At 62.5% G+C, this 27098-nt stretch overlaps 1 protein-coding gene across 2 annotated transcripts in view; it reads left to right on the top strand.

The window, feature by feature from the left end:
- ATP2B2 (ATPase plasma membrane Ca2+ transporting 2) overlaps positions 1-27098 on the top strand; it is a 142723-nt gene that overhangs the window by 21396 nt on the left and 94229 nt on the right. For both annotated transcript variants that reach the window (XM_062200453.1, XM_062200452.1), the window contains exon 2: positions 23814-24327. In XM_062200453.1, coding sequence (XP_062056437.1) covers positions 24129-24327 — 199 coding nt within the window. In that variant the 5' untranslated portion in view covers positions 23814-24128. The remainder of the gene's footprint in view (positions 1-23813; positions 24328-27098) is intronic.

The raw sequence follows: 27098 nt of genomic DNA, 5'->3' as shown, positions 1-27098 counted from the left end.
CCTCTGTGGAGGCCTCCGGCCACCAGGCAGGCCCTGGGGACCCCAGCCCGGGACCTCCTGCCCCCCGGCACTTCCTCCTCACAAGACATTTTCTCATTGGGAGTTTGAGTTCCCTGGTTTATCCCAGGGTTTGGGTGATGCATGCGTGCATGTTGGTGTGTGTGTGTGTGTGTGTGTGCGCGCGCGCGCTCACTGGGGATGCCAGTGGGGTTCCGGGGAGGCCCTTTCCCAGCTGCCTCCTGGCCATGACTCGGGGGTTCGGGAGACTGGAGGTCAGAGCTGACGACCCTGCAGCAGGGAGGAGGCAGGCTCGGAGAGGTCCCACGGCAGGCAGGTGCCAGTGAGCTGGCCATCCCCCGGGGGAGGGCCACGAGCAGCCCCAGCAGCTGTCCCGGCTGCAGTGGGCCCGTGCGGTGGTGTCTCTGAGGCAGTGTTTGGAAGCCAGCCAGCGGGCCTTTGCCACCACCATGGAAATTTCCGGCAGTGGAATTACTCCTGCGGCCCAGCGCTCGCCTGCTTGTTTATGAAAAACAGCTCCTTGGTGGCCGGGCCGGGGACAGAGCGGCCAAGATCCCAGAACGCAGCCCGCGAGAGCTCCCCCACGAGATGTTCCCACACAGATCCCTGATGGCACCCATGGGATCCCGGGCTGGAAATGCAGATCCCAGCTGGGGGCGCGATTGACTCTGCCTAAGACCTGGAGGCCAGGTGGGCACAGGCCAGGCCCTGTGTGTGGGTGGCACTTAGAAACGCTGCGTAGGTGTAGGATGGGCTGACAGGCAGGCTGGAGGGCGGGAGAGAGGGCGTGACCTTGGCCAGGTGGCTCCTGTGCTGTGCGGCTCCCCTGTGTGTGAGATAGGGAACCGCACCAGGCTGTCTGGCTGAGACCCATCACGTGTGCGTGCGTGGCTTTGAATGGCCTCATGGCCTCTTGTCCCCTCCCTGCCCACTCCAGGGAGGCCAGCAGAGCAAGTGGCAGGTGCTCTTTGGAGGCTCAGAATCCTGACTGTGCCTCTGATATGCCGGAACTGCCTTGGGCAGGTGACTCCGCCTCCCTGGGCCTCAGTGCCCACCCCCCACCCCGCCCCCCATGGCCTGGGGAAAGGAAAGCAGTGGCTGCAAAGAATGGTGGCCAAGGCCAAGGCCAAGGCCAGGTGGGAGGAGCATCGCTTCCTGGCTGCCAGGAGTATTCAGCAGGGCAGGGGTGTGGGGGCGGGACTCCTGCAGGTGAGCAGGGCCCAGGTGGACCCCCCTGAGAAGCAGCTGTCACTCACGAGGTGCTCTGGGGCCACACAGGTCAGCGGAGTGGCCCGCGGGCTCTGGACCTCCCACCCCAGGACCCGGGTCTAGCTCCCACTCCCAATCAACCTGGCCAAGAACATGCTGCCTTCAGGCCTGCTGTGACCCACCTGGAAGGCCAGGTGTGGGTGGGCGTGACCTGACCCAGATGTAGGCGTCAAGGGCCAGGGCTCAGTGGGAGGAGCAGCAGCATGGAGAAGTGGCTTCTGGAATGTGGCAGAGCTGGGTTCCATCTGTTCCCTGGCCCCTCCCTGTGGGACACTGATAGAGGTGTCCCTGCCTCAGGCTCCCCATCTGTAAAATGGGTTGGCTGTGAGGATGAGCAAGACCCATGTGACTGCCTGCTGCCTGGCCCCATACCTGTGGTCATTCACCCCGTGCACTTAGAGCCAAGAGGTCACCACGCCGGCCGCTCTGGGCACTGGGATTCTGCAGAAAACAAAACAGCCCCCGGTTGGCCTGGGCTGCCCCTGGTTTTGCCAGGTGCCCTCCCGTCTCCATCTCAGCCCTCACAGAGGCTGTAGCTGAGTGGAGACAGAGAGAGGCGAGCATGGAGCGTGCCAGGTGGAGACAGTTACTTTCTAAAGGGCGCAGATTCGGGATGGAGGGCGATACAGAGGCTGGTGGTTTTCTGTGGGATGATCAGGGTGGGCCACCTAGAGGAGGTGGCATATGGAGAGGGTGCAGAGGGTGCTGTCTGGGCAAGAGCCCGCGGTGAGAATGCCCAGACCTGGAGGAGAAGCAGGAAGGGAAGGGTGGGGCTGGCGGCCAGCTGGAGTCACTGGAGCTTGTATCAGAACCGCGGAGTGGGAATGCACACTGGCCCAGGTCTTGGCTCGCTGAAGACAGGTGGGCGTGGCTTCAGGTGGCCATGTGTCCTGGCGCTCCACGGAGATCCTCCCACTTCCCAGAGCTGCCGGAATCTGTGTTGTCCTCAGATAGGCGCCTGCAGCCCCAGGCAGACTCCTGCCCTCCACAGCTGAGCTGGGGCAAAGGCAGTGGCACCAGGAACAGGGAGGGCCCACAGGGCTGGAGCTCCCAGAACCTGGAACAGTGTGGCAGGCAGAGGGAACGGAAGGGATGAGCCGTGGGGAGAGGGGTACTGGGCCTTTGTGGGTCCCATCAGGGTGTTTGTCCTCCTCAGGGCTGGAAGCAGGAGGCCGCGTCAGGGAATGCATCACGGCGGGGAAAGCAGTGGGATGTGGGTGGTGGGCGGGACGATGTCGCGAGTGGCCCCTGTGTGTGAGCAGCTGTCGGGAGATACGCGAGGCCTCGGTGGCAGCATGAGCCCCAGGCAGGCTGAGGGTGAGTGGGGACAGACCCTGGATCCCTACCTCACAGCACGTGCAAAGTGGAACCGAGACAGAGGAGGCGTAGGGGAAGCGCTCCAGAAGAGACACGCTCGTCACCGGTCACCGGGGCAGCCCCTCGAGTCCATCAGGGTGGCTGCCGCTAAACTGAAAACAGGTTTTCGCCAGCGGCTGGGGGCTCCTCAAGGAGCTACGCATGGCTTCCCACTCGGTCCGGCAGAGAACTGAGGACACACAGATACCTGCTCACCCGCCTTCGCAGTGGCCGAAAGGCAGGTACAGCCCAAGCGTGCATCCATGGACAAGTTAACAAAAAGGGTCCACGCTCGATGGGATGTTGGGGGCAGCCCTGACACAGCGAGCCCAGGGAAGGGCGTGGGAGAGGCCCAGCCTACCCGATCCCGCGTACAGGAAGCACCTGACCTGGGGGCGGGCAGAACGGGAGGTGGTGTTGAAGGGGTTCATGGTTTCAGTTTAGGGAGGTGAGAAAGTTCCGGAGATGGCCATGGCTGCGCAGGCTCCGGTGTGTGCCAGGACCACCGCACCGTTCACAGACAAGTGGTGCCGGCAGTCGAATCTGTGCTGTGCAGGTGCCGCCGTGCCAGAAAGCAAAGTGAACGGCAAATAGCAGAGAAGATCCCTAGACCTAAGTGTGTGCCCGGCGCCAGCACAGCTCGGGGAGGACACGGGGCGGGCGGGAAGGTGGTGCTCGGGGCACACCAACCCCAGAAGCAGAGCCGACACCCAGGGCATGGCAGCTGTCGGTGAGAAGGGTGGGGACGCTGGGGAGGTTCGGGACAGGAGGGGGCTGGGCAGGGTCCAGTCTGTTGTCTCTGGCCTGCCTTCGGGCACCGTCTCCTGACCCAGCCGACTGACCAGGTGACTCTGAGTGGTTGTCACCATGCGTGTGAGCGTGGAAGTCCCAGCAGATGGGCCCTGAGCCTTTTCCCAAGGTGCCTGCTCCAAGGAGGCCCAGCACCGCCAGGCAGCCCCCAGTGGGCTGGGGCCGAGACCTCTCCGCTTCCTCTGTGGCCAGCCGTGAGGCCGTCACTCGCTCCCTCGGGGCAGCTGCAATGTGCTGGCCTCTAAGCCCGAGGCTGAACCACGATGGTTAAGGGAACTCTCAGTGAGCGCCCGTCCGCCTTGGCTCCCCCTGCCACCAGGGCAGGGAGTTGGCGGCTGTGGGACCTTGTGGCCACACTGTTGCTGGCAGACGGGGAGGGCCCACAGGGAAGGGGGTGACCTGGGTCCCTGGGCTGCACCTGGCCCTGCCCTGCGGGATTGCACTGTGGCCTTAGTGGGTGAGGGGCCCGGGGCCTCCTTGGGGAAGCCGGGGAAAGCCGATGCGGTCCCCTGGAGAAAGACAGGCTTTGCAGGGGACAGTGGCGGTCTGTGGCCCTCATCTCCATGGGACAGCACCGAGGCCACCCCAGGTGCTGCCCTGCCTCACCCTCCAGTTACCCTCCACGGGGCCAAGGTCGTATCAGCTCCCCAGATAGGGAAACAGGCTCACAGGGCAACCCAGGCGGCCTGCCTCGGTGCAGCTGGGTCTGGGGTGGGGTATTGTCTCTCCCTCACCTCCTCCTGGTCAGGGGTGCCCGCCTACCCCCGGGTTCTCAGAAGAGGGTAGAAGGCCCTGCAGGCACAGCTTTTGTCTGGCTCAGCCCTGAGTCCCCAGCGCCCTGGGGTCCAGAAGGAACCCCCTGGAGGGCCAGGCAAGAGAATGCTCAGACCTCAACTGTGTCAGCTCCAAGCCTCTGTGTCCCCTTCTGTACAAAGGGAACGGCCACATTCCTCCCACAGAGCAGGGCACGCAGAAGCCTACGCAGAGCCATGACTGTCCCCCACGGAGCGGGTGAGGCAGCCGGGCCGCAGCAACGCAGTGACCTGGCCAAGGCCACGTGGAAGTCACAGCCAGACTCGGAGCCCGGGCCTTTGCCCTTGACCGAGCGTGTGCTGTGTGACACTCACGGATCAGGTGCGGCCCTGCCCATTGGCAGGGGCCGGGGTGGAGGGCAGCTCTCACAGGAGCCCTGCAGGACCCCGCCGCCAAGGCAGCCTCCGTTCCCCACGTGACGCAGTCTCACGCCGGGCACTCAGGGTGGTCGTGAGGATGAGCTTGGTTGCTCTTTTCCCCGGTGCCTCTCCCGCATCCCTCCTGCCTTCTCCTGCGGTGCCAGTGGGAAGCCCGGCAGGTGCTCAGTGGGCGGTGAAGACGTGGAACGTTGTTCCGAGGGCAAGGACCCACGGGGGGCTTGTGAACAGGGAACTCCTTGGGCCTGGCCGTGTGGCCGTGCAGCCCTCTCCCTGTCCTCCCCCTCTGACGCTGGGCTCAGCCCTGGGCCTCTGCAGGGCTCGCTCCTGAGATGGCGTCGCGCTGTGATGGCATCGCCCTGTCCCTGGAGTTCCGTCTGTGAGCTCCTGGTCCCCACGTCCGAGTCTTCAGCCAGGCGGCTGTGCTCAGTTAACAAGTCCAGGATGGGATTCTGATCCTAGCCACCCATGGCGGTAACAGCCGTGACCAAGACGCAGCTCCGATCTTCCACCTGCTGGCCCCCGGCTTATCATCACCTGGGCCCTCCTCACTGGCCTCCACCCCCTGCTACCCCTGCAGACTGTCCCCTCAGCTGGGTGACAATGTGGCCTCCTCACCGCCCCTATTCTCTTGACCCCACCCCCAAGAGCGGTGGATCTTCAAAAAGAGAGAGAGAAAGGAAAGTGGGCTCGCTGCCCCTCCACCCACATCCCCTTGCAGCAGAACGGAGTCCTCCCCCTCCCCGGCTCCCCTCGCCTCTCCCCTGCATGCAGGCTGCCCTCGATGGCCCTCCTTGGATTATTGCAAGCAGGCCCTGCTCCTGCCTGCCTTGGAGTTGTAGCCTATGCTGTTCCCTCTGCCTGGAGCCAAGCTCCCAGCATGCAGGACCCTGGCGGCTCAGCAGGAATGCCTGCCTCTGCCCACAAGCACAGTGGGCCTGGTCTGCGGAACGTGCTCTTAAAGAACTGGTGAGTTAGTGACCCAGGTGGCAGGAGAGAGAGTCAGAGAGCAGGGGACCGGGGTGGAAAGAACGGGAGCCGCAAGGGTAAAAACAGACAAGGACGCCAGGCAGGAGGCTAGGGTTTGATCTTAGGGGCACTGGGGAGCCACAGAAGGTTGTTGAGCAGCATAGTGGACATAGGTGAGCCAGGTGGCCAAGAGGGTCCGCAGTGAAACCTACATGCAGTGAAGTCTACACAGCAGGCTCCCGTGATGTGCAGTGAGCTCTGTGTGTCAGGAGCGCTTTGCAGCCCGTGCTGCCACCCTGGGGTCCTCTGTGTGGTCTGGTCAGGCTGCACGTGTCACAGGTGGTACTCGGTGCTGGGGACACGGGATCTGTCCTGGAACGCACAGTCTGATGGAGGCCGTGGGCAGGTGCCGCTCTGCCTGTGGGTCTCTGAGCTGAAGCTTCAAGCCCAGCAGAGAATTTATTCTGAGACGGCCGAGGGGGCTCCCGGAGAAGTGGCGCTGGCTCCCGGGAAGGCGGTTTCCTTGAGAGCGTGTTGAGTCAGCAGCTGCTGGCCGTGGTGAAGGGAGAGGGGTGTGTCCTGCCGCTCCACTCCCAGAGTAACCCAGATCCGAGGACAGAGGCCCCCGCGGGTTCCAGCCGCCTGGGGCAGGAGGGTGCAGTGCCCTCTGTGGGGTCATGGGCTGTCTGCATTTCAGCTGGGGGGCCACAGATCGACAGGTAGTGGGGACCCCTCTGGCCCTCCCCTCCCCTGCCTATGTCTCTCTGGGCTCCATCTTCAGGCCCATCCCTGGGCCCGTCCCTACATCCCTTCCTCCCTCTCTCCCCCCCTCCCTGAGTCTCCAGAGCTCTTGGGGAGTCTCTGTCTATATCTCCCTCCTCTCACTCGCTCCCATTCTCTCCCGCCCCAGCCTCCCGACTTCTCTGCCTTCCACTCCTTCTTCCTCTCTCTCCCCTGCTCTCTCCCTCCTCCCTCCCCTGCTCCCTACCCCTGCTCCCCCACTTCTCCATTCCCTCCCTCCTCCCCCCAGCCACTCCTCCCTCCCCTGTTCCCTTCCCCCTGCTCCCCACCTCCCCATCCCCTCCCTCCTCCCCCCAGCCACTCCTCCCACTCCTCCCTCCCCTGCTCCCTCCCTCCTCCTCCCCCAGCCTCTCCTCCTACTCCCTCCTCCTCTCCTCTCTCCCCACCATCCACACAGGCTCCGAAGGCCCCAGAGCTCAGTCTCCTGCCTTTGCTTGCCCAGAACTCAGGGGAGAGGGTGGGACCATGGTGGGAGGGAGGTCCTACAGCTTTCCCACGCCTCACCCTCTCCTCCCAGCAGGGGCTGGGACTGCCCGGGGCTTCCCCAGGCAGGTGGGGGCACAGAACAGCTGTCCTGAGAGCCATGGCCACCCCAGGGCCCCAGGCCTGTCTCTATCCCTTCAGCTATCCCTCTGAGGCTGGGCCCGCCCCTCCTGGGCTACCGCCGGGTCCCCAGGTCAGTATCCGATGTGCTGTCGGCATGGCAACCTGCGTGTCCTGTGCACTAGAGGCTCAGGTTGCGAGCAGTGGGGGCAGGAGGGCCAAGGGAGGCCAGAGGCCTGGAAGCCAGCGTCAGGGCTCCTTGCTGGGCTTGGCTGGCTCTGGGGGACAGGGGAGCGAGGTCCTTGCCCACCGGAACCCTTACCTTGCTGGGGGAGGATGAGGCAAAGGTACCTGAGCCTGACAGGAGGGCCCGGGCCAGCACTCAGTGACAGCCCGGGCCTTGAAGCCAGAGGCGCAGGCGCAGGTGAGGCCCTCCTGCTCTCCTGTCGGGGTCAGCCTGGGGCCCCTACTTACCCCCTGAGCACCACGTCGCCCTCGCCTCCATGCCTGGGTTTGAGGGTATGAGTCCACCAGCTGTCAGCAGGGCCCCTACTGAAGTTCTTCCTGGCCCCTGGGGGCAATGTGAGGCCAGGGTACCGCCTGCCGACCTCAGAGCCGTGCTGACATGGGTTCCCCACTGGCCTCTGCCCTTCACCTGCTGGCCGGTCTTCAGCAGGCTGCTCAGTGCCTCTGAGCCTCAGTTTCGCCATCTACGAGATGGGCATGGGAACAGTGCCTGCACCTCTCTGCGTGCCCAGGGTACGAAGGCACCTAGCCAGTACCCCACACGTGGCAGCTACACCTGTCACCGCCGCCCCCTCGGAACTAGCTTCTGTCGCAGCCTCGGCAGGGGAGATGGCACTGCCTTCCTCACCAGCTCGCTGGGTGTTTCGGGCGGCTCCGTCTCCCTCCCAGGCTCAGCCGCCCGTCTGTGAAATGACCACGGCTCAGGTGCTCAGGTGCTGCCCAGGGCCGAGGCCTGTGGTCCCAGCAGCCCCCGCCGCTGCTGTTTGTATGATCATCTCCCCTCGCCCTCACCCGGGCATGGGCTCCCGAAACCTGAGCTTGGCTGAGGGACATCCTGCAGGGTTGCCAGGCAACCAAGGCACAAGCCAGGAGGCTTGGGTGTCAGGGTGTCCAGCCACACCCCATCCCAGAGGAAAGCACGAGGGTCCCTGGGGTTCAGGGTGGGAACCCCGGCCCGGAAGGGACCCTCACCCCCTCTCCTGCCCGCCCAAACCCTGCTCGTCTCAGGGTGACGGAGGCTGCTGGGCTGGGATATTTTTATAGGGAGATCATAGAACCTGGCTCAGAGTGAGAAACCGGAGCCCGCTGCTGCTGCCGCCACAGATACAGCCGTTGTCACATCCCAACTTCCTGGAAGTCGGCAGCCCAAGCCAGCCCCGAAGCGTGGAGAGCACCCCAGCCCTGCTGGGGGCCTGGTGCCAGCTCCTGGGGCTCCCAGGGCACGGTGCCTGGGCCCCGGGGCCGTTCCTAGCACGTCCTGACCTCTCAGCAGTGGTCGCACCTGCATTTTCACCCCTTCTCCCCACAAATGCATTCTTGCTCTTGGCGTCCCAGTGCTCCCACACTCTGAGTTGCTTAACCTCTCTTTGCCTCAGTTTTCTGGCCTATAAAATGGGGGCAATGACACTTGCCTTCTCAGTTCACCATGTGGATCTAGTGTTTATTGCTTAGCACAGGGCTGGCACACAGACATCAGCCCGCCCTCGTCGCTGGCTGTGCCGCCTCTGCCAGGCAGGAGGGAGCAAGACCAAGCCTCTTTAGCATAGGAGCTGCGTCACTTCCAGTTTATCACTCCACAGGGCCCGGGTCCTGGCCTGTGGCGGGCCATGGCAAAAGTTTGCGCAATGAGTAGAGTGGAGATGCCTCAGCTCCCAGGCCCGAGTGCCAGTGTTAGCACCAAACGTCTCGGACAGCTCCGGGTGTTTCTCAGGCTTACTTATAGCTGCGCCATCCCCAGAGCTGTGCCTTGTGGGTCTTCATTCTGTGTTTGAGGTGGGAGTGGAGCAAGCAGGGCCTTGAGTGCTCCAGGCAGACCTGAGCAGTGGAAGAGCAGGACCTGGCAGTGCTGGGACCCCCAGGGCCAGCGCCGTGCTGCATTGCCTCCTCTTTGTGATGCACATCTAGCCCCCACTACTCCAGGGTCCTGGGTGAGACCTACGCGGGTTGTCGGTGAAGAGTCCTTTGACGTAACCACCCTCATGCTCAGAGTGGCCCCATGTCGGGGGAGAGGGCCGAGCCTGCCACGGGTCGGCAAATCTGCATTGGGTGGCCGCCAGCCATTGCTCACAGTGGGGGTTGCGGCCAGGCTGCCGGCTCCAGAATTTCATCCTTGACTTCTTCCAAACGCAGGCAGGGGCTGCCATCTGCTTCCCGCCGCTCCCAGCCAGCCTGCCAGGTCGGCCAAAGCCCCTGCGCCTCTCGCGGCAAAGCCGGCCTCGCACCTGTCAGCAGGTGAGGGACGAAAGGCCGTGGCGGCGGTGGGGGTGGGGGTATCCTTGGAGGGTATTGGCACTGGAGGGCCCAGGCCCACAGGGTGCACAGGGCACTTCCTCTCCCGGAACACCCACGCCCTCCACGGGTGTCCCCAGCTGGGCCAGCTCTCAGTGCCGCATGCAGGGCTGGGAATCGACCAAGTGCCAAGTGCAGCCCTGGGGCTGAGATCCTCACGTGACACCTGGCCAAGCCTGTGCCCTTGGCCAAGCCCCGCACGTCTCTGAGCCTGTTTCCTTGTCTGTGGAATGAAGAAAAGGAGAGCCCCTCCCTCCCCCAGGGCCCCGGCTGGGCCCTGGCAAGCTAGTGGGTGGCAGCAATGAATTTGGGGTTCTTTTTATCGCTGTGGCCGCTGCTCCAATGCCGCCACTTCCTGGCTGCCTCTATAAAGATGTAGTCTCACTTCCTGTGCTTCGGCCCTGCCCAGAGCCAGGGGCCGGCTGCTCACCAGGTATTTAATGTGTGCTCTGTGCCTTTGCATGGAGACCAAGCATGGGTTGAAGCTGTGGGTGGGCCTGTGGCCAGCTCGCCATCTTCTCCCAGGGCTCCACAGCCACTTTCCAGGCATCTGCCCCACAGTCTTTCGTGCGGTGCTGGCTGTGTGTGTCAGGGGTGCTGGGGACCTGGAGATGGAGGGGCTGTTGAGGGCGCTAGCGGCCACACCCCCACAGAGAGGTCAGCTGCCTCTGCCCGGAGAGCAGGGTCCGCACAAGGTTTGCTGGAGGTAAGGCCTGGGAGCCGGGCTCTGCTGGGTGAGTAGGAGTCCCCCAGGCAGGGAGCAGCCTGTGCTAAGGCACAGCAGGTGGGCCACAGGCAGCTCAGAGTCAATGTTTTTAGCAAAATAGAAGCTCAGCCCTGCAGACACATCCGTGGCCAGCAGACAGCTCTGGCTGACCCGCATGGCCGTCGTGGTGGAGGGTGGGGGTGACGGCAGCACGGGTCAGCCCCCGAGGGTCTTTCCAAAACCGTCAGTTCCAACCTCCTGATTTTACAGGTGGGAAAACTGAGGCCCGGCAAGGGAAGACAGTGGGGCAGGGACAGCTACGACCTCTGTCCTGTGCGTGTCTGCGGGGCCCCCGGTGCTGCCCCCTAAACCAGTCTCCATGGGTCCCTGTGCACTGCAGCCTGAGAAGCATCTTAGCGCTCTGATAGTCGCCATGTCATTGCTCAGGGTCCGCCTTCGTGCCAGGACCCCCTCTCACTGCCCAAACACCTCTCAAGTGGAGAGATTCACACCCGGGTCCTGGCTGAAAGATGCTTTGCTGTGACACAGGGCTGCTTCACGCCCCGTGCACACACACACAAACACGCGCACATAACCATACTCACCCACAGCCCAGTATTCCTTCTGGAACACACACACTCGGTGCACACCTCAACACTTGCCCCACTTGGGTGTGCCCAGGCCCACATACACACAACCACACGCACACAGCTGGCACACGTCTGTGCACATGTGGACGTGAACTTCAGTGGAGAAGGAAGGGCAGGGGTAATCTACCCAGAAAATGTCACACGCTAAAAACTGCTCGCAAGAAAACCTCAGCTCCCCCTAAAGAGCTTTGCACCCACGGTGTTGGCGTGAACTGTCGGGAAGGGGTGGGGGGAGGGCCCCCTGGCTGGGGAGGCAGCAGCTGTCGACGGGACCCGGTGCAGGGGCTCTGGAGGCCGTGGGTGTGGCAAGTGTTTGACCTCTGCCGTCACGTGAGCTCTCCTGAGCTTGGCAAACAGCTGCCCTTTGCGTGGCCTCTCCCGTGGGGAGGGGGCCTTGTGTACTCTCGCTGGGCAGGACACGGTCATCAGGGGCCAGCTCGGTACAGGCCTGCTGCCCGTGGATTCGGCTCAGCCACCAGAGCTGCTCACATCTGACCTCCTGAACCCAAAAGCCGCTTCACGCCAGGCCCCACCCTGCAGAGGGAAGTGGAGGGGGGTAGCTCTGTGATGAGGAGTTGGAGTGAGGCCTGACTAGGGACTGGCAGAGGGGGCATCCAGGGAGGGGCTGAGGCGACCACAGGAGCAGGCGGCGAATCGGCAGGGGAGGCTGAGAAATACCCCTGGACTTGAGGATTTGAACCTGGGTTCTGCCTGTGTCTGAAACCCAAGCCCTAGACTGCCCTGGGTCCCACTCCAAGGCCAGCATGAGCTGAGACCTGGGGGTCAAGGATTTTGAAATGCAGGACCCCTGTTTGGCAGAAGCTGGGGAGCCACATGGGGCAAGTGAGAGGCAAAGCCCTTCCCTGGCCCCCCGACTTGGTGTTCGGGGCAGGAGGGCTTCTGCAGGCTGGGAGAGGGGGCACGGTGGGGCAGGAAGGACTTCAGGGTTTCCTGAGTTGGGTCTCCTGGGGCCTTGGAAGCACCTTGACCTTTGACCTTGAACTCTTCAACTTCTTGGCTGAGGACTGGGGCTGCCCTTGAAGCTGGTTGAGAAGCTGGGTGGGGTCAGGCTAGGGCTTGGGAGTGCCAGGAGGCTCAGGGTTGGTTCTGGGCAGGAAACTGGGTGGAACATCTTCAGGGGATCCTTCGGGCCTTCCCAGAGCTGGGAAAGGTCTAAGGATGCAGGAGGCAGCATCTGGGAGCATCCCGAGTCAAGGGCGTTGGTGGCTCAGGATGGCGAGGTCCCTGGAAGCCCCTGGGCCTGAGCCCGGCTCAGCAGCACTTGCTCTGTGACTTTTGGCCAGCACCTTGCACCTCAGGGCCTCTGTGTCCCCAGGTAGAAATTGCGCCATTGCGGTCTCTGTATGTCTCCCCTCCCCATGCTCGAGGCTGGGCCCAGAGTTAACGCCCTTCCTGCCGACGGCCTGGCCTGGGGTGGCTGTTACAGTTCCCACCTTAGGGACATGGCAACTGCAGCCGGGGAGCCAACTCTGCCGGTCTACCCATGGTCACGTGGTGGTGGCAGAGTGCGTCTTCTAACCAAGATCTGTACAACTTGAAGCCTCCAACGAGGCCCCGACCCTGTTAGGTTGGGAGTCAGATAAAAAGTGGTGCAAGACGTATCAAGGAAACAAGCTTTTGGCCGTGTTGGCTCGGTCCTGGGAGCTGCAGACCTGGGGCCCCAGCAGAGGGGCAGAGGTGCAGGGAAGGAGAGAGAAGAGGGTGCCCCGGCAACTTGAGGGGGGCTGCTCGGGGGACCCTGGGTGCTGGGAGCAGGGGAGCCCGGCAGCGCGCTCCCGCCCTGTCCTGGTTTCCCTTCAGTGGAGCCTCAGCACCAGGGCCAGACCCGCACAGCTTCAACAAGGATGAGGTGCCCTGGGCCTGTGTCCCCCGGGAGCCTCGTGTGCGTCTGTCCCGGCACAGATGGCTGGTGAGCACAGCAAGCAGCCCCGCCTCCACCCGCACCCCTTCTGCCGAGGGGACCGGCTGCACCCGGCAGTGTGGTGTGCGTTATTTTTAGAAGTGTCACCATCTGTTCTAGGTGCCGAGTGGATTCTGTTCGTCTCCACGGTGGCCAGGGCCAGGGAAGAGCTGCAGAGACAGGCGGGTCCCCCATGGGCACACTCGGTGGCCTGCATCCTGTGGGGTGCTGGAGACATAGGGGCTCCGAGACGTGAGATTCTGGGCTCTGGGACTGCCTGGGGGCAGGGCGGCTCTGGGGCCAGAGCAGCCAACCGGGAGGATGCGTTTGGGGAGGGAGGTGTCAGGTGCCCACACACTCTCACCTGGCTCCTGGGCCTGAGCCCAGTGCCCGTCCCTGGCGCCCTCTGTGTGTCCTGGCCCTGACCTCAGGATTAGGGCAGAGTGGAAGCAGCGGAGACAAGAAATGACAACCAGACCAGGGGACCCTCCCTGGCCCTGGGGCGACGCCCAGGCAGCCCTGACACGCGTGGTCCAGGAGGGCAGGTTCTTACCCCACTCAACTCCAAACGCTGGGGCCTTCCACTGCCTGTGTTTCAGAGCTGGGGGCTCTGTGTGCGGCCCGCTGGGTTCACATCCAGCACCTTGGTGGCCCTGCACCTTGCAAAGCCTCCATTTGCTCCTCTGTGAACTGGGCTCGCAGTGGCAACTACTCGGCAGGGTTCAGGCCGGGATTTGCTGATTTGGAGGTACTGGCACAGCGTCTGCCGCTCAGAGGGGGATGCACTGGGCGTGGCTATGCCTGCCCGTGGTTTTGGCTTTGAAATGCAAGCTGCATCCCAGGAGTCACTGCTGACAGGGCCCTCCCCTGTCCTAGGATCTTTTCCATCGTAGGCTCCACACAAGAGGAGGCTCGTCCTGTGCTGGGGCAAGGGGACTCATCATCATGGGGGGGGGGGGCAGGCGAGCAAAACGCACCCCAAGGCAGAGGATGCATTAGTTGTTCAATGAGGGGCAAGTTCCCTCTGACCACAGCCCAGGGAGCCTGGTTCCGAGCCAGTCGGGCGGGAATGAGAGCCATGGCCGTGAGCTTGTGCTCTGACGCGAGCGCCAGCCGTGAGCTAATCCAGAGTGGCAGCAGGGTGGCACACGGTGGTGGCACAAAGTCACACTGGCCTAGCGCCTGGCTCTGGCTGAGTCTCAGTTTGCTCACCTGTAAAATAGGCATAGGCATCGCTACCCTGTGGGGCTGGTGTGGGATGAGGTGTGTACACAGCCTACAGCTGCCCCTGACACACACGCTCTGTCCATGGAAGTCCCCATCAGCATTCCCCAAAGGAGGGGGTGAGGCTGGGGCCAGGGCCAGGGGCCTGATTGGGCTCAGGTGCCAGGGAGGTGAGGAAGAAGAGGGAGCCTGAACTCTTGTCCCAGCACCTCGTGGCTTTGGGTGCCTGACTGGATGGGAGGGAGGTACCAGGATGCTGACACAACATGGGGTACAGGAGAACGCAGGCCTCTGGGGGAGCTTGAAGCCGGGGAGCTTCAGAGAGGACACTTGGCAGCCAGCAAATGTCAGCTCGAGCTTGGGATGAGGGGTGGGAGCCACCATGTCAGGATGGAGGTGGGAGTTGGGTGCAGAAACCTACAGCTGCTCCCAGAGACGCCAGAGAAGCCTGGACACACAGGGTCTGAGAAGCCGCAGGACAGCAGTGAGGGGGCGTCCACCGCGGGCAGGGCCTGGCCTAGCAGGAAGTGGCCATTGTATGGTCAGGGAGAGGGAGCTAAGGTTGGACCAGAGAGCGGGGGCAGTGCTGGCTATGAGAGGAAGTGGGCCCATGAAGACCGGGAGCCCCCGAGAAGTAGGCCGGTGGGGCTGCTTGTTTCAAATCCCCAGTGCCAACTCCACAGGCTTGTCCATCCCCCAGGGGACACACAGGCCCATGGCCCTCAGCATCCACACATTGAGCAGCCCAGTTCTGAGGCCCCCGAACTCCTCCAGAAGCAGCTCGTGCAGGTTGGAAGGGAAGGGCCCAGCTGCAAACCTGGGCTCATTGTCTGCCTCCCTGGCTCATGGATTCCCCTCCCTGGGGTCTGAGGCCAAGTCAGCACCTCCGGGGATGTCTGGCTTTTCCGCCACGGGGACTGTGGGTGGAGATGGCCTGACTCAGTCATGGAAGGGGGCAAGGGCTCCTCTGCTATCGCCCAGAGGAGCTGGAGCAGAGGCCACGCAGCAGTGAGAATCGGCTGCATTGCCGGCGCCACCCCTGCCGTGCCTACGCCCTGCCGACTCCCCACTCCTGGGGATCCAGCAGCCCTGCTCTCTGCTTGCTTGCTTCTCTCTCACTGTGCTTAGGGCTCTTGGCCTCGGCATGCTCGGGCTGAGTAGGAAGGCCTCCATGCAGGCCTCGGCTTGCTGCTGCCCTTGTCCGAACCCAGGCTTCAGCTTTCAGAAAGTCTCCCATGCTCCACGCAGCCTCTGGCACCTCCAGGGGTGACTTCTGCCCCTCCACCCCATGCAGGAAAAATCAAAATACACTCAGGATGCAAGATCCACAGGGAAAGGACCATGCTTTGTGCAAAAGCGTGAACCACCTAGGGCACAGATGGCCCTGGCGGACTGACAGGGACCTAAGTGATCCTCAGGACCCCCTCGTGGCTCAGGCCTGCCCACTGTGACAGCCCCTTGTCTGAGAACCAGGCCACGGGCAGAAGCACCAAGCCTCTGGGATCAACTCCCCGTGCCCTTTCCTGAACTCAAGGAAAAGGCCAGCTCGGCGTCCTCCCCACCACTCACCCCTGGCACTCCAGGTCCAAGGAGGCATTTTGCCCTTGGCTTCCCAACCCCTGTGCTGATGGTCAGCAATGCTGTTCTGGGACGCCCCTGGGTCCTCATGACTGTGTGTCCCGAGCTGGCACCACCGCAAGTGGACAGCTCCCATTCTTGCCCATCCCCGTCAGCACTGCGGTCCTGGGGACAGCTCCTGCTGGAGCCGGTTCCCCAGAGCCAGCTCTCTGTCCTCCCCAGAGAAGGCATCTTTCAGCACCCGCACCACGTGGACAGCTCCCACTGCCCAGCTCAGCAGGTCAGCCGACAGGGGAGCAGGGCCTGTGGTGATCAGGTTCCCTGACCTCGGCCACCCAATCCCTCCCTGGCACCCACCTTTGTCCATCCATCAGCACTGTGCCCACAGACGTCCCTCTGCCCTGCCCTCCACGGCCAGAGGTGAAGCCCGAGGACTGAGCAGCCAGCTGGTGACCTGCTGTGTGTAACGGCCACGTGGACCACAGGAGAAGGCAGGAGGGAGGGCAGGGGCCTGGCCCGCTGCAGAGAGGAGAGTGAGTTTGGGGTCTGGGAAGAGCACCAGGGGGGAGAACCGGTTCTGCCACTTGGCCTGTGCCTGTCAGTGCTGCCTCTGTGAGGTGGGGGCCCTGGCAGTGCCTTGTCACAGGGCCCTTGTGAGGGATAAATGAGACGCCAAGTGTGTGAAGGGTGCTTGACGTGTAGTAGGGCTCCCGTTCGTGTGGCTCTCATCATTTCTGGCTTTCCTTGAAGTCTTGTGCTCCAGGGTCACGGTGGCCACTTAGGACACATAGACTCTGGAGGCTCGGGGCAGCCACCACCACAGGGGACACTCAGGAAGGGGAACTGCACTCCACGCATGACCCTGCAGCCTGAAAGCTTTAAATCCTGGCAGACAGGCACCGCTGTGCAGAGGCCCCGGGCGGGGGCAACGGATGGCGGAGGCAGAGGTGAATCCTAACGAGCCGTTGCCCTCTGGTTCTAGACCAAGTCTCCTTCCTTCTGCCTCCAGCGAGCAGGACGTGGCCAGCCAAGCCCAGGGAACCATGTGTGTCCCAAGAAGCAAGTGCTGGGGACAGGAGAATCGGGGGTGGGGGAGGTGCTGCAGGGACCCTCCAGGATGGAGGGTCTGCTGTACACACACTCTTCACAGAAGGGGAAACTGAGGCAGGAGAGCGCACCTGTCTAGGCTATCCTAGGAGTTGATAAGGATGGAGACAAAGATGGAAGGCGGGCTCTGGGCCAGGGCAGGCCTTTGAACTGTGTCCAGTCCTGTCTGTGGCTCTCGGAACCCCAGCTTCCTTGCCTTTGAAGTGGGGTCAGTGACACTGTGCAGCCCACAAGAGGCATCTGCCATTGCCCCAACAGGAGTGGTCACACCAAGGTGGGGACCAGTGGACCTGGTCCAGGCAAAGGCCATCTTGCCTATGTCCTCCCAAAATCTGTACCAAAAGTACACAGAACTCGTTCACCTCAGCCTGCAGACCTCGACTGTGGGGCTCTTGGGGATTCCTTGTGGCGGAGTGAGCACCTCTCTCAACTCGTGATTCCAGGGTCTGGGGCGGGGCCTGAGAAGCTCCTTGTCTGTTTCATTGGGTAGGTGGGTAGGATGGATGGATGGTAGACAGATGCAGAGGTCCATGGATTGGCAAGTGGTGGGTGGACGAGTGAATGAATGGAGGGCTTGATGGAGCAATGGACGGGGGGTGGGTAGGTGGATAGATGGAGAGATTGACAGGGGGGTGGATAGGTGGACAGATGGAGAGATGGACAGGGGGTTGGATAGGTGGAGAGATGGAGAGATGGACAGGTGGGTGGATGAGTTGATTGACAGGCTATGAGCACCTCTAAGGCTGGAGGTGGGAGGTTTTCCCACCCTGGAATATGGGCAGCTCTGGAGGAGGAGGTGACCCTGGTGGCAAGCTGAGGACTGGACCAGTCCTGCCTCGGGCCAGGCAAGGGGGTGAGGAGCTGCCCAGGGAGCCCCGGGTCCCTCGCTGTCCCCCAGCCCTGCTGCTGCCACCTGTGCCTTCACAGCTGACGCAAGGCTGCTTCTGTGGGAATTTTTTTTTTTTTTTTTTTAGATTTTCCTTTTCTGGTTAACAGAATAGGAGCTGACTAAAAATAGCACTAAACTTGCTTCTGAGGTTCTGGCTTCAGCTCCTTTGCCTTCTTTGCTCTCTCTCTCTCTGAGAAGTCAGAGCAGAGATTGTCACCGTCGCACATGCCGGGGGTCTGGCATGCTCAGAGAGGGGTGTGGCACACAGGTCTCTGGTCACTGCCACTCCCACACACTCGGGCGGGCAAAGCCCAGCAGACCTCCCTGGCCGTGTGTGGTGATGCACTACAGGGACCTGTCACTCACACACACACATACACAGCAGCCTCTGCACACTGCTTCTGGCCACAGTGAGCCCCGGATCCTGCCCCTCCTGCTGACACGGCCACCAAACAGCACCGCACTGGCCCCACACACCACACTCACCATGCACACCCACACATACCGGCAGACCCACATACACCCCACACCCCACACACCACACTCACTGGGCACAGCCACACAACCCACAGACCCACATACACACCCACACAAACCCCATACACCTACACACACCAGGCACAGCCATACTCATCCCGCACACACACACTCACCCTGCACACCCACACACACCAGGCACAGCCATACTCACCCTGCACACCCACACACACCCCACGTATCCACATTCACCCTGCACACCCACACATAGCCACACTCACCTCACACACCCACACCCACCCCACACACCCACACCCCACACACTCCACATACCCACACTCACCCCACACACCCACATACACCCTGAACACCCACACATACCCCACACCCCACACTCATGCTGCATACCCACACACACCCCACACTCACCCCATGCTCATTCTGCACACTCTCACTCACCCTGAACACCCACACATATGGACACTCACTGCACACCCTCACCCTGCACACCCACACACATCCCACACTCACTCTGCACACCACATGGACACACTCACCCCACCCCGCACTCTCTATGTCACCCAAACCCATCAGGCCCTCTGCCCTCCCCATTCGTAGGCAGAGGAGGTCCCCTCCCCCACAGAGGGTGGCTGGTTGCCGTGAGAGGCTCTGGGTGAGGCCAGTGGAGGGGCCGTTGGACCTGTGCCCCTCACCTGTTAGCCAGCACAAGAGGGGGTCCCCGTCCCTGGGGCTCTGGGCCCCCACCAGAAGGCAGGGTCAGTGGCCAGGGGAGGCCAAGTTAGTGTCTGACGCGGAGGCAGGGTAGCCTCTCACTCTGGGTGCCTCCCCGTGGTGCCCCAGGGCCAGACTCGGTTCTGTTTTAGACAGCGCCAGGGCCAGACTCGGTTCTGTTTTAGACAGCGCCAGGCACCCATGGTTCAGTGGTAGCTGGAAGCTCGCGGCGAGGTCGACTTCCTAACGGCCTGTCCCACGGGTCCTTCCTCCTGGCTGTGAGCCTGCTAAGTTCACTCCCCGCAAGCTAGGGGGAGGGGAAACCGAGGCACAAAGAGGTTAAGAGCCCTGCCCTGGGTGTCCACTGGCGGCCAGCAGAGCCGCTCTCGGTCCCGGGTGTCCCCACGTCTGCCGCTGCTGCCAGGGAGGAGCCCAAGGAACAGGTGACTTGAGAAATAGAAATGCGCATTCCGGAGGCACTGAGATTCCGCACATCTTAAAGCAGAAGGGTTTGGCATCCAGGAGTTATTTTTAGTACATCGCTTGCGACTGTCCCCGCTACCACCCCTCCGTTAAGATTTGAAACGCTGTTGGTTTGAGCTTTTTTTTTTTTTTTTTTTGCTTTTTAAAAATCCTTCCTTCAAAAGATAGATCCCTTCTTTGTTAAATTAACTCCCAGAAAAGGGCGGCCCCTGCCCTGCCTGCGTCCCTCCTGGCACGATTGGGCGTTTGATGAAGGCGCCCGCCAGTGACCTGTTCCTGAGTCACCGAGTGTAGCAATGTGCAGTCATTTAGATGCTAATGAGCAGAAGCCAGCGCTGTCACAGGCTTCTGCTTGGAGGTAGAGGGGACCCCACAGGGTGTGGGACTGGTCCCTTCGCTTTCCACCTGGGGAAACGGGCCCAGAGAGGAGAGGGGCTCGGTCAGGGTCCCAGGGCAGAGCTGGCAAAGCCGGGCGGACAGCTGCTCACCGGCTTTGGCCTCAGCCGCGCCGTCACCCCCGGTGTGTCGCTCAGCCTCTCGTGACCCAGGACTGGCTACATGTCCCATCCAGGCCCGTGTGCCCGTCGTCTCAGACAGGTGCACCCGCCTGTGCAGTGCCGAGAACCTGCTGCAGATGAACCCGCACCGTGGCCGTGGGGGACGCGCTCATGCCCACCAGCACGGGGAGGCCTGGGCCCCTGGAGGAAGCTGGCATTGCGGGTGTGTGCTCCAGCCAGGAACCGGGGCTCCTGGGGGCCTTGCAGTAGCCTGTGAGGCGCAGGGTCGATTCCACTGTGCAGGTGAGGCTCAGCATGGTTCGGCGATCTCTCCAGGGTCACACAGCTTGTTTATCTCTCAGCCTCTGAGTGGCCTGTCAGGATCTGGTGGGGCTTTTTCTGAAGGGCCGGCCACCTGCCCGACTGCGGCCTTCCTCCTGGGTCTCAGGATGAAAGACAGCCCATTCTGATGTCTTTACTAAACCCCCCCCCACACACACACATACACACACAAATCCCTGACACAGGCAGGTGGGAGTCACTCACCCATTTTACAGACGAGGAAACTGAGGCCTGGGGACCTGCCTAAAGTCACAGCTGCCATGGGCAGCCAACCCAAGGGCTGACCCAGGTATCCATTCACCAAGCACTTCATGAGTGCCTTCTGGAAGCCGTGTGCTGCAGTACCTGGCTCCTTGGGGAAGGAGTTGGTGAAGCTACAGTGGCAGAGCCTGGGCACTGATGCAGTGACGTGGTTAGGGGAGACTCCCAGGAAGGGACCCTGAGGTTGAACAGGACAGTGGAGTTGGGGAGGGAAAGATACAGGTGGTGGAGAAGCTTCTGTCCAGGTACAGGGCCGGGCTGTGGAGTTGGGGTGGTGGATGGGCGGCTGCTGGACTCACGGCCAGGCTTCAGCTCAGCCACGTGTCCGAGGCTGGTTCGGCTCCTGTGACAGCGCGCGTCTATGTCCCAGGCCTCACGCTTGTGAATCCAGCCCGTCCCATAGTGGGAACAGGCAGCCGTGCGACACAGAAGGAAAAGCTGAGAAGCGGGATTCCCCAAGGCGTGCACCCGTGGGGCACGGGGCGCAGCATCAGGAGGGGAGGGAAGGAAGTGTGTGGTCGGTCACCTCCATGGTCCAGTACCGAGTTTTAACTCATTTTTTACTGGAGAGTTCTGTCCCCTTGTCCTTGCTCTGGGTGCTGCCTACGCTTTGTCCTGTGTCTCCCACAGCCTTTGCCCAGATCCATCCGCCCAGGTTAAGTCCCGCAGGGGAAAAACATCCCTGTCCTTCAGCCCTTCCTGCTCTTGGTCCCACAGTACCCAGGACTGCACGTTGCGGCGAACCCAGCAAGTCAGGAAGACCCTAGTTTAATTGTCCCCCTTCCCTGCTGTCAGCACCTGGAAGGCAGACACTGTGTCTCCATGGTGCGATGCTTGGCACCAAACGAATGGGTAGACGGCTGGGTGGGTGGATGGCCGGAGCCTGCGAACTCACACCTCCTGTTGCGATCACAGAGATAATTGCTGTGAAGGCTTCTTGTAGCTCGTGCGGTCGGAGATGTAATTATCAGTGCCCGAGAGCCCCGGCACAGGTGGCAGGGGACAGATAGAAAACAGCTCCTCGCATGGATGACGTCCCTCGTGGCTGGCAGTGCACTTGGGCTCACGCTTGCTGCTTCCTGTAAGCGACCTCGTAACAACCCAGGAGGGAGAGTCCGCAGGTGTCCTGCCCGGCTTCTCCCAGCTCCACCGTGTGGCCCTGGCTGTTTGCTTGGCCTCAGATTCCTCATGTGGTCTGTGGGGGTAAGAAGACCAGCACCTCAAGCAGTTAAGTGAACAGTGGACCTGGTTCTTGGTATTTTATGAGAGTAGATACCGTGATCGCACACACACACCTCTTTAAGATAATGAACCAACATTGACTTGCTCCCCATCTCACTGGGGAGCGAATGAGCAGAACTTGAACCCAGGAGCCGTCCCTGCTCCTAACCCCTGTGGCATCTCTCAGGCTGTGCCAGAAAGCACACAGGGTGCCTGGCACGCAGCAGGCACCCAGTAGATGCCTGCCACCCCCACCCCACAGAGACTCAGAGGAGTCAGGGTCAGAATGACCTTTCTGCAGGTTGCAGGCAGGTCTGGTCACGGATGGTCACAGGCCTGGCCCTCACCTGGCCTGCACCTGTTGGTTAGGTGCTGGGCACTGAGACTTCCTGGCACCCCAGTCAGTCCTGAGTTTGGACTTACAGAAGGGGTATGTCTTCTCCACTCCCATCTTGTCCTGAAGATGGCAAAGCCTCTTCTGGAAGGTTCCTCACAGTCCCTGCCCCTCCCAGGACTGGAGGTGGTGACATCCACCAGCCCCTGGTCCTCCTAGAGTTTGCCATCCCCGGATGATGCCAGCAGAGCGGCCATCAGCCTGATCCTTGGAAGATGCTACAAAGATGGGCAAGGGGCCCACACTCTCATTCAGAGACGTCCTTGGCCCTGCCCCACCCACAGCTTTCTTCTGGGTTCAGGGTGAGGCTCCCAGCACAGCTTCTGGGGTACCCCAGGTTCCTTCCAGAGGCAGTGTGTCCACTTGTGCCCACAGTGTCCTTAAGTGACAGCCCCTTGTGTGAGGTGTGGCAGGTCCCCCCGTGGCCCCTGTCCCAGCAGGAGATGCACAGGCTGGAGAACGATTTATAGCTGAGCCAGGCGAAAGTGACCCATAATTTAACAGATGACAGGGGAGGGGACGTGCCCGGGGTCCCACCACCAGGATTCAGCACAGCTTGGCTTGAATGGCTCTGATTCCACATCCTGTGTTCTTAACCCCTGCCTGGCACGGTGCCCCCACCAACCTGACCCTTCAGAGAGAAGGGAGGGGGTGCTCCCTGGGGAAGGGTGAGCCCTGGCTGGGGGTGAGAGGCCCCACCCACCTGAGCTCCTCCCTCCTCTTCCTCTTTGTGGCCCTGATCGAGTCCCTTCCCTCTCTGGATTCCAGGTTCCTCGCTGGGAAAGTGAATATAATGCTGGAACACCCCCCGCTCTAAGATTTGTGAAGGAAGAGAGAGCTGGGGGATTAGAGGCAGGAGTTGGGGCTGGGGCAGGGGCTCAGTCCCACCTTCCTCCCCACCCCCTCTCTGCCCTGGACTCCGGATGGCCAGCTGTCCAGGGCTGCTGGGCGGAGCCGGTGCCTGTGCCAGGCCCAGCCGAGCCCAGCAGGGGCCCTTTGTCACCCAACGCTTGCCGGGGCCTCGGCCACTGGTGTTAGGTGTCCCGGCGGATTGAATTCTCCCCTGGCAGCCCCACAGATGCTACACCCACAGGGGCTGCAAACAGGCAGGCAGGCGGGCAGGGGGAGCGGGCGCTCCGCAGCCTCCTGGGCTCCCAGACTCGGTGGCCGCTGTCCGTGGTGCTGGTCTGTGGGCCCCCTACCAGGTGAGGGCTCCAAGAACCAGATCTCCGGGGACTCAGCCCTCATGAATATGCATAAGCTGGCCGCTCCGGTCAGGCTGTGGGCAGAGGAGGGGGCTTTCTCCCAAAGCCTGCTTGGGAGACTCAATGCAGGCGGAGTGGGGGGCGGGGGTGGGAACAAGAGGGTGTTGGCAGGCATGGGTGGGGGCACTGGGGCTGTGTACTTAGGGGGTGGTGTGGACATGAGGTGTGCGTGCACATGTTGGGATGGTCAGAGGAAGAGGGGTAAGCAGGTAGGGTTTGCACAAAGGGGTCAGAGGGAAGGGGTGGGGATATTAAGCTGTGTGACTACTGTGGGGATACGCATGGGTGTGTGGTGGGGCAGGGCACCTGTGAGGGTGCAGGCAGATGTGGGCTGCAAAGTGGCTGTGGCCATGTAGGGGCAGGTGCGCTCTGGGGCTGGACCCTGGGGAAGGTACCTTGTGGGTACCCAGGTGGGCACCAGTACCATCTGGATTTGCAGTGCGTGCCGATGTGATGGGTGGTTGTCCAAAACACCAGTGTTGGGGCATGCGTGTCACCCTGGGCCTTCCTGGGCACCTGTCCCATGAGGCCACTGGCGCCTGACCCTTGTCACCCACTCTGTGTTGTCCCCACAGGAGCCGCCACCCCTGACCATGTAGATGCCAGCTCTGGGGAGCAGCATGGGCCCCACTGAATGGAGACTCCTGGGTCTGCAGCCCTGAACCCCTCCGGCCCCCGGACCTCACCCCGCGCCCAGGAACAGCCCTCGGAGCTCCCGCCGCTGTCTCCAGCCCGCCTCGGTACCCCCGCCCCCCAGGCCCCGGAGTCGCCCGCCCGGAGCCTCTGCCGGCCAGTGAGGTTGTGTGGAGGACAGTCACGCACCGCCATCGCCCGCACCTTCTTGTCCAGTGCTGACCCTCGGGCCCGCCCGAGAAGGGACTTTGGCAAACATGGGTGACATGACCAACAGCGACTTTTACTCCAAAAACCAAAGAAACGAGTCGAGCCATGGGGGCGAGTTCGGGTGCACGATGGAGGAACTCCGCTCCCTCATGGAGCTGCGCGGCGCCGAAGCCGTGGTCAAGATCAAAGAGACGTACGGGGACACGGAAGCCGTCTGCCGCCGCCTCAAAACCTCCCCTGTTGAAGGTAGGTGCCGGAGGCTTCAGGCCGGAGTCATGGCGTGGAACCACGCGAGGCCTCAGACGCAGGCTGCCCTTGAAAAGCCGGAACAGGTGTCCTGGTAGATGCTAGCTGAGGGTCAGCACGCCGGATAAGCGGGGGGAGGGAGCCTCGTCACAGGTGCCGTCGGACCCAAGCCGCCTGCCAGGAGAATCCCTGGGAGGGGGCCAGGTGAAACCTGTGTCCTGGAGCCAAGGTCCCAGGTCAGCCCAGGGCTCCGGTCTCCAAGGCGAGGCCGGGAGGGTGGCTGTGTGTGACCAGAACAGAGCCGCACCTGCTTACCTGCCTGGAGCCCAGGAGGGGCTCCTGCCGCCCTCCCACCCACCCACCTGGCCACAGGTTTTGGCTTTGGGGGTCTGCACGTCCCTGCCGTCCTTTCCGCAGGCCCAGGAATCCCATGCCCAGCTGTATGTGGAGCCCTTCAAGGCTGATGGCTGATGTGCGGCCAGTAGCAGTGCCACAGGGCTGGGGTCCCTCCCAGGCCAGCCTGGGGCTGAGGACGGCCAGGGCTCAGGGGGCAGCTGGGACCCAAGGAGCAGTGGGAAGACGGCCTTGGTGAGCAGGGTCACAGGCGCCCCAGTGTGCGTACCCAGTTTCCTGAGCTGGGATTTCCGGAGAGAGAGGCTCTCGGCTCCCCAGCGTGGAGGGGACCAAAGCGAGAGGCAGAGTCAGGCCTGGGCCGTAGAGCCTGGGCATCAGCCCCGTGCTCACCTGCCAGCAGGTGCCTTCCCAGCCATGCGGGAAGAGCTCCCTGCAGGAGCCGGAAGGCAGGCGTGGGGCTCTGCCTGATGCTCCCCAGTGCCGCGGCTCTCCGTCTAGGAAACGAGGCCAACACCTACCTCCCTGTGCTCATTGCAGGCCTGGGTTTGCTGCAGGCACTCAACACATGCCTATTCTAAGGCAAGGGAGCTGGCGCAGGCGACATCCGCATGGCTGCTCCTTGTTGGCAGAGGAGAAACCTGTCTCCCGCAGCCACGCCACAGCCCTGGGCACTGCTGGACACAGGCTGCTGTACCGCACCTCCCTGCTGCCTGCTCTCGGGTTGGGAGCAAAGGCTGAGCCTGCTTTTCCTGCCCCCGGGGCCGCTCTTGCTGACGCTTTGCACGCCGGCTGAGCCGCGCCCACGTTTAGAAGCCCCCTTTTCCTTCTTGGTGCTGTTGGGTTTTGACTCGGCGGGGAAGAGAGGAAGCCATGACTGTAGCTGTGGAATTGAAAGTGGCTGCGTGTGGCCCTAGGGTGGGAGGATGCTCAGCCTGGAGAGGGCCCCAGGCCCTGGCAGCACGGCCCATGCCCACCTGGCCATCGGGTTGGCACCCCTGGCCTGCGAGGAGGACCTGCTGCAGCTCCTGTTGCACTGGGCCCCAGGAGGCCGGGGTCAGGCAGAAGCCCCAGACTTGGGCCTCCTGGGATGCAACCCCAGCTCTGCCGCTTAGCAGATGTGGGGCTCCAGGCATGCTTCCCATGCCCGTGTCTCCTCTGTGAAATGGGGATTGCCACAGTGGGTGCGTCCCGGGGCTGTGGCGGGGGCAGAGGGGTCTGCTGGGACAGTGCTGGCACGGGGTAGCTCTGTGAGCTGGAGATGGAGCCCTTCATTTCCCCATCAGGAAAATGGGTTGCACCTGGAGAATGAGGCTGAGGCCCCGGACCAGCACCCAGTGCTCCACAGGCAGGGGCTCTGGTGGCGGTGACGAGAGTCGTCACCCCGAGAAGAGCAGCCACGCGTTCCAGCAAGGGTTGGGCATGAGTTCCCTGCACGGCTGCGGGCCAGGCTGTGCCGTGCCCTCACTGCAGGTGTTCCTGGAGCAGGCACAGCCCACCTGACAGAGGAGGGGCCCAAGCACTCAGGATCACCACCAGTGTCCACGTCGGAGCAGGCTCTGAACGCAGCCGGCCGTGCCCTGAGCCCCGAGCCAAGCATGTCCACCTGGGAACTGACCCCTGCACTGTCACTTCATTCTGCCTCCTGCGCAGTGGTGTCCCTGCCCTGTCTGGCCCGCCTTTGCCCCAGGTGCTAACCGTGTGGTCCAGGCTGTGCCGGCCATTCCTGCTGCCCCCTGCCCCTAACGCGCTGCGAGATGGCATCCGAGTCACGCTCCAGTGCCCCACGTCGTCAGTTAGCCTTCCTCTGCAAGTGATGGATGGTGTCTGAAGCCATAAAAATTCAGCTGCCCCCGGGCACCGCCTGCTGCCGGCTCAGGGCGTGAGCTCGACTCCCACGGCTCCGCAGCGTTGGGCATTCTGCCTGTTGGCCCAGCTGTGTGACCCCTGGCCCCGTCCCTCTCCTCCTCCACCACTGGTCCTGCTGGGCTCTGGTCATTGCCCTTCCCACCTCACCTGCTGTTCCCTTCCAGCCTAGCAGAGCAGAGTCCCAGAGACGCCGCTGGGAATCCTGGGTGGCTTTCTGGGGGAGTGAGCACAGAGCCCCTCTGAGCCCCAGTGGCCTGTGTGTGCCTGTAGCCCCTCCTCCACGCGGGTGTGTGCAGATTACATTAGCCAGGCCCCAGGGGGAGCCGACCCGCGAGATTCACGGAGGACGCTCCCTGCCGTCTCTGCCATCACCCACCCAGCGTGCACGGGCCCCACTCCCACACAGGAATCAGGCACTGAGATTAGACGGCACCCAGGGAAGCGATAACAAGCAAGGAGGAAGAAAGGCAGGAGGTAGTGGTCTTGGGGTGCCACAGAGGTGCGGCAGCAGGAGCTGTGTCCCCAGCACCCTGGGAATTGCCTATGAGGGA

The sequence above is a fragment of the Lepus europaeus genome, chromosome 9 (assembly GCF_033115175.1).
Source record: "Lepus europaeus isolate LE1 chromosome 9, mLepTim1.pri, whole genome shotgun sequence".
NCBI lineage: Eukaryota > Metazoa > Chordata > Mammalia > Lagomorpha > Leporidae > Lepus > Lepus europaeus.
This window is presented reverse-complemented; position numbering and strand designations above follow the sequence as displayed.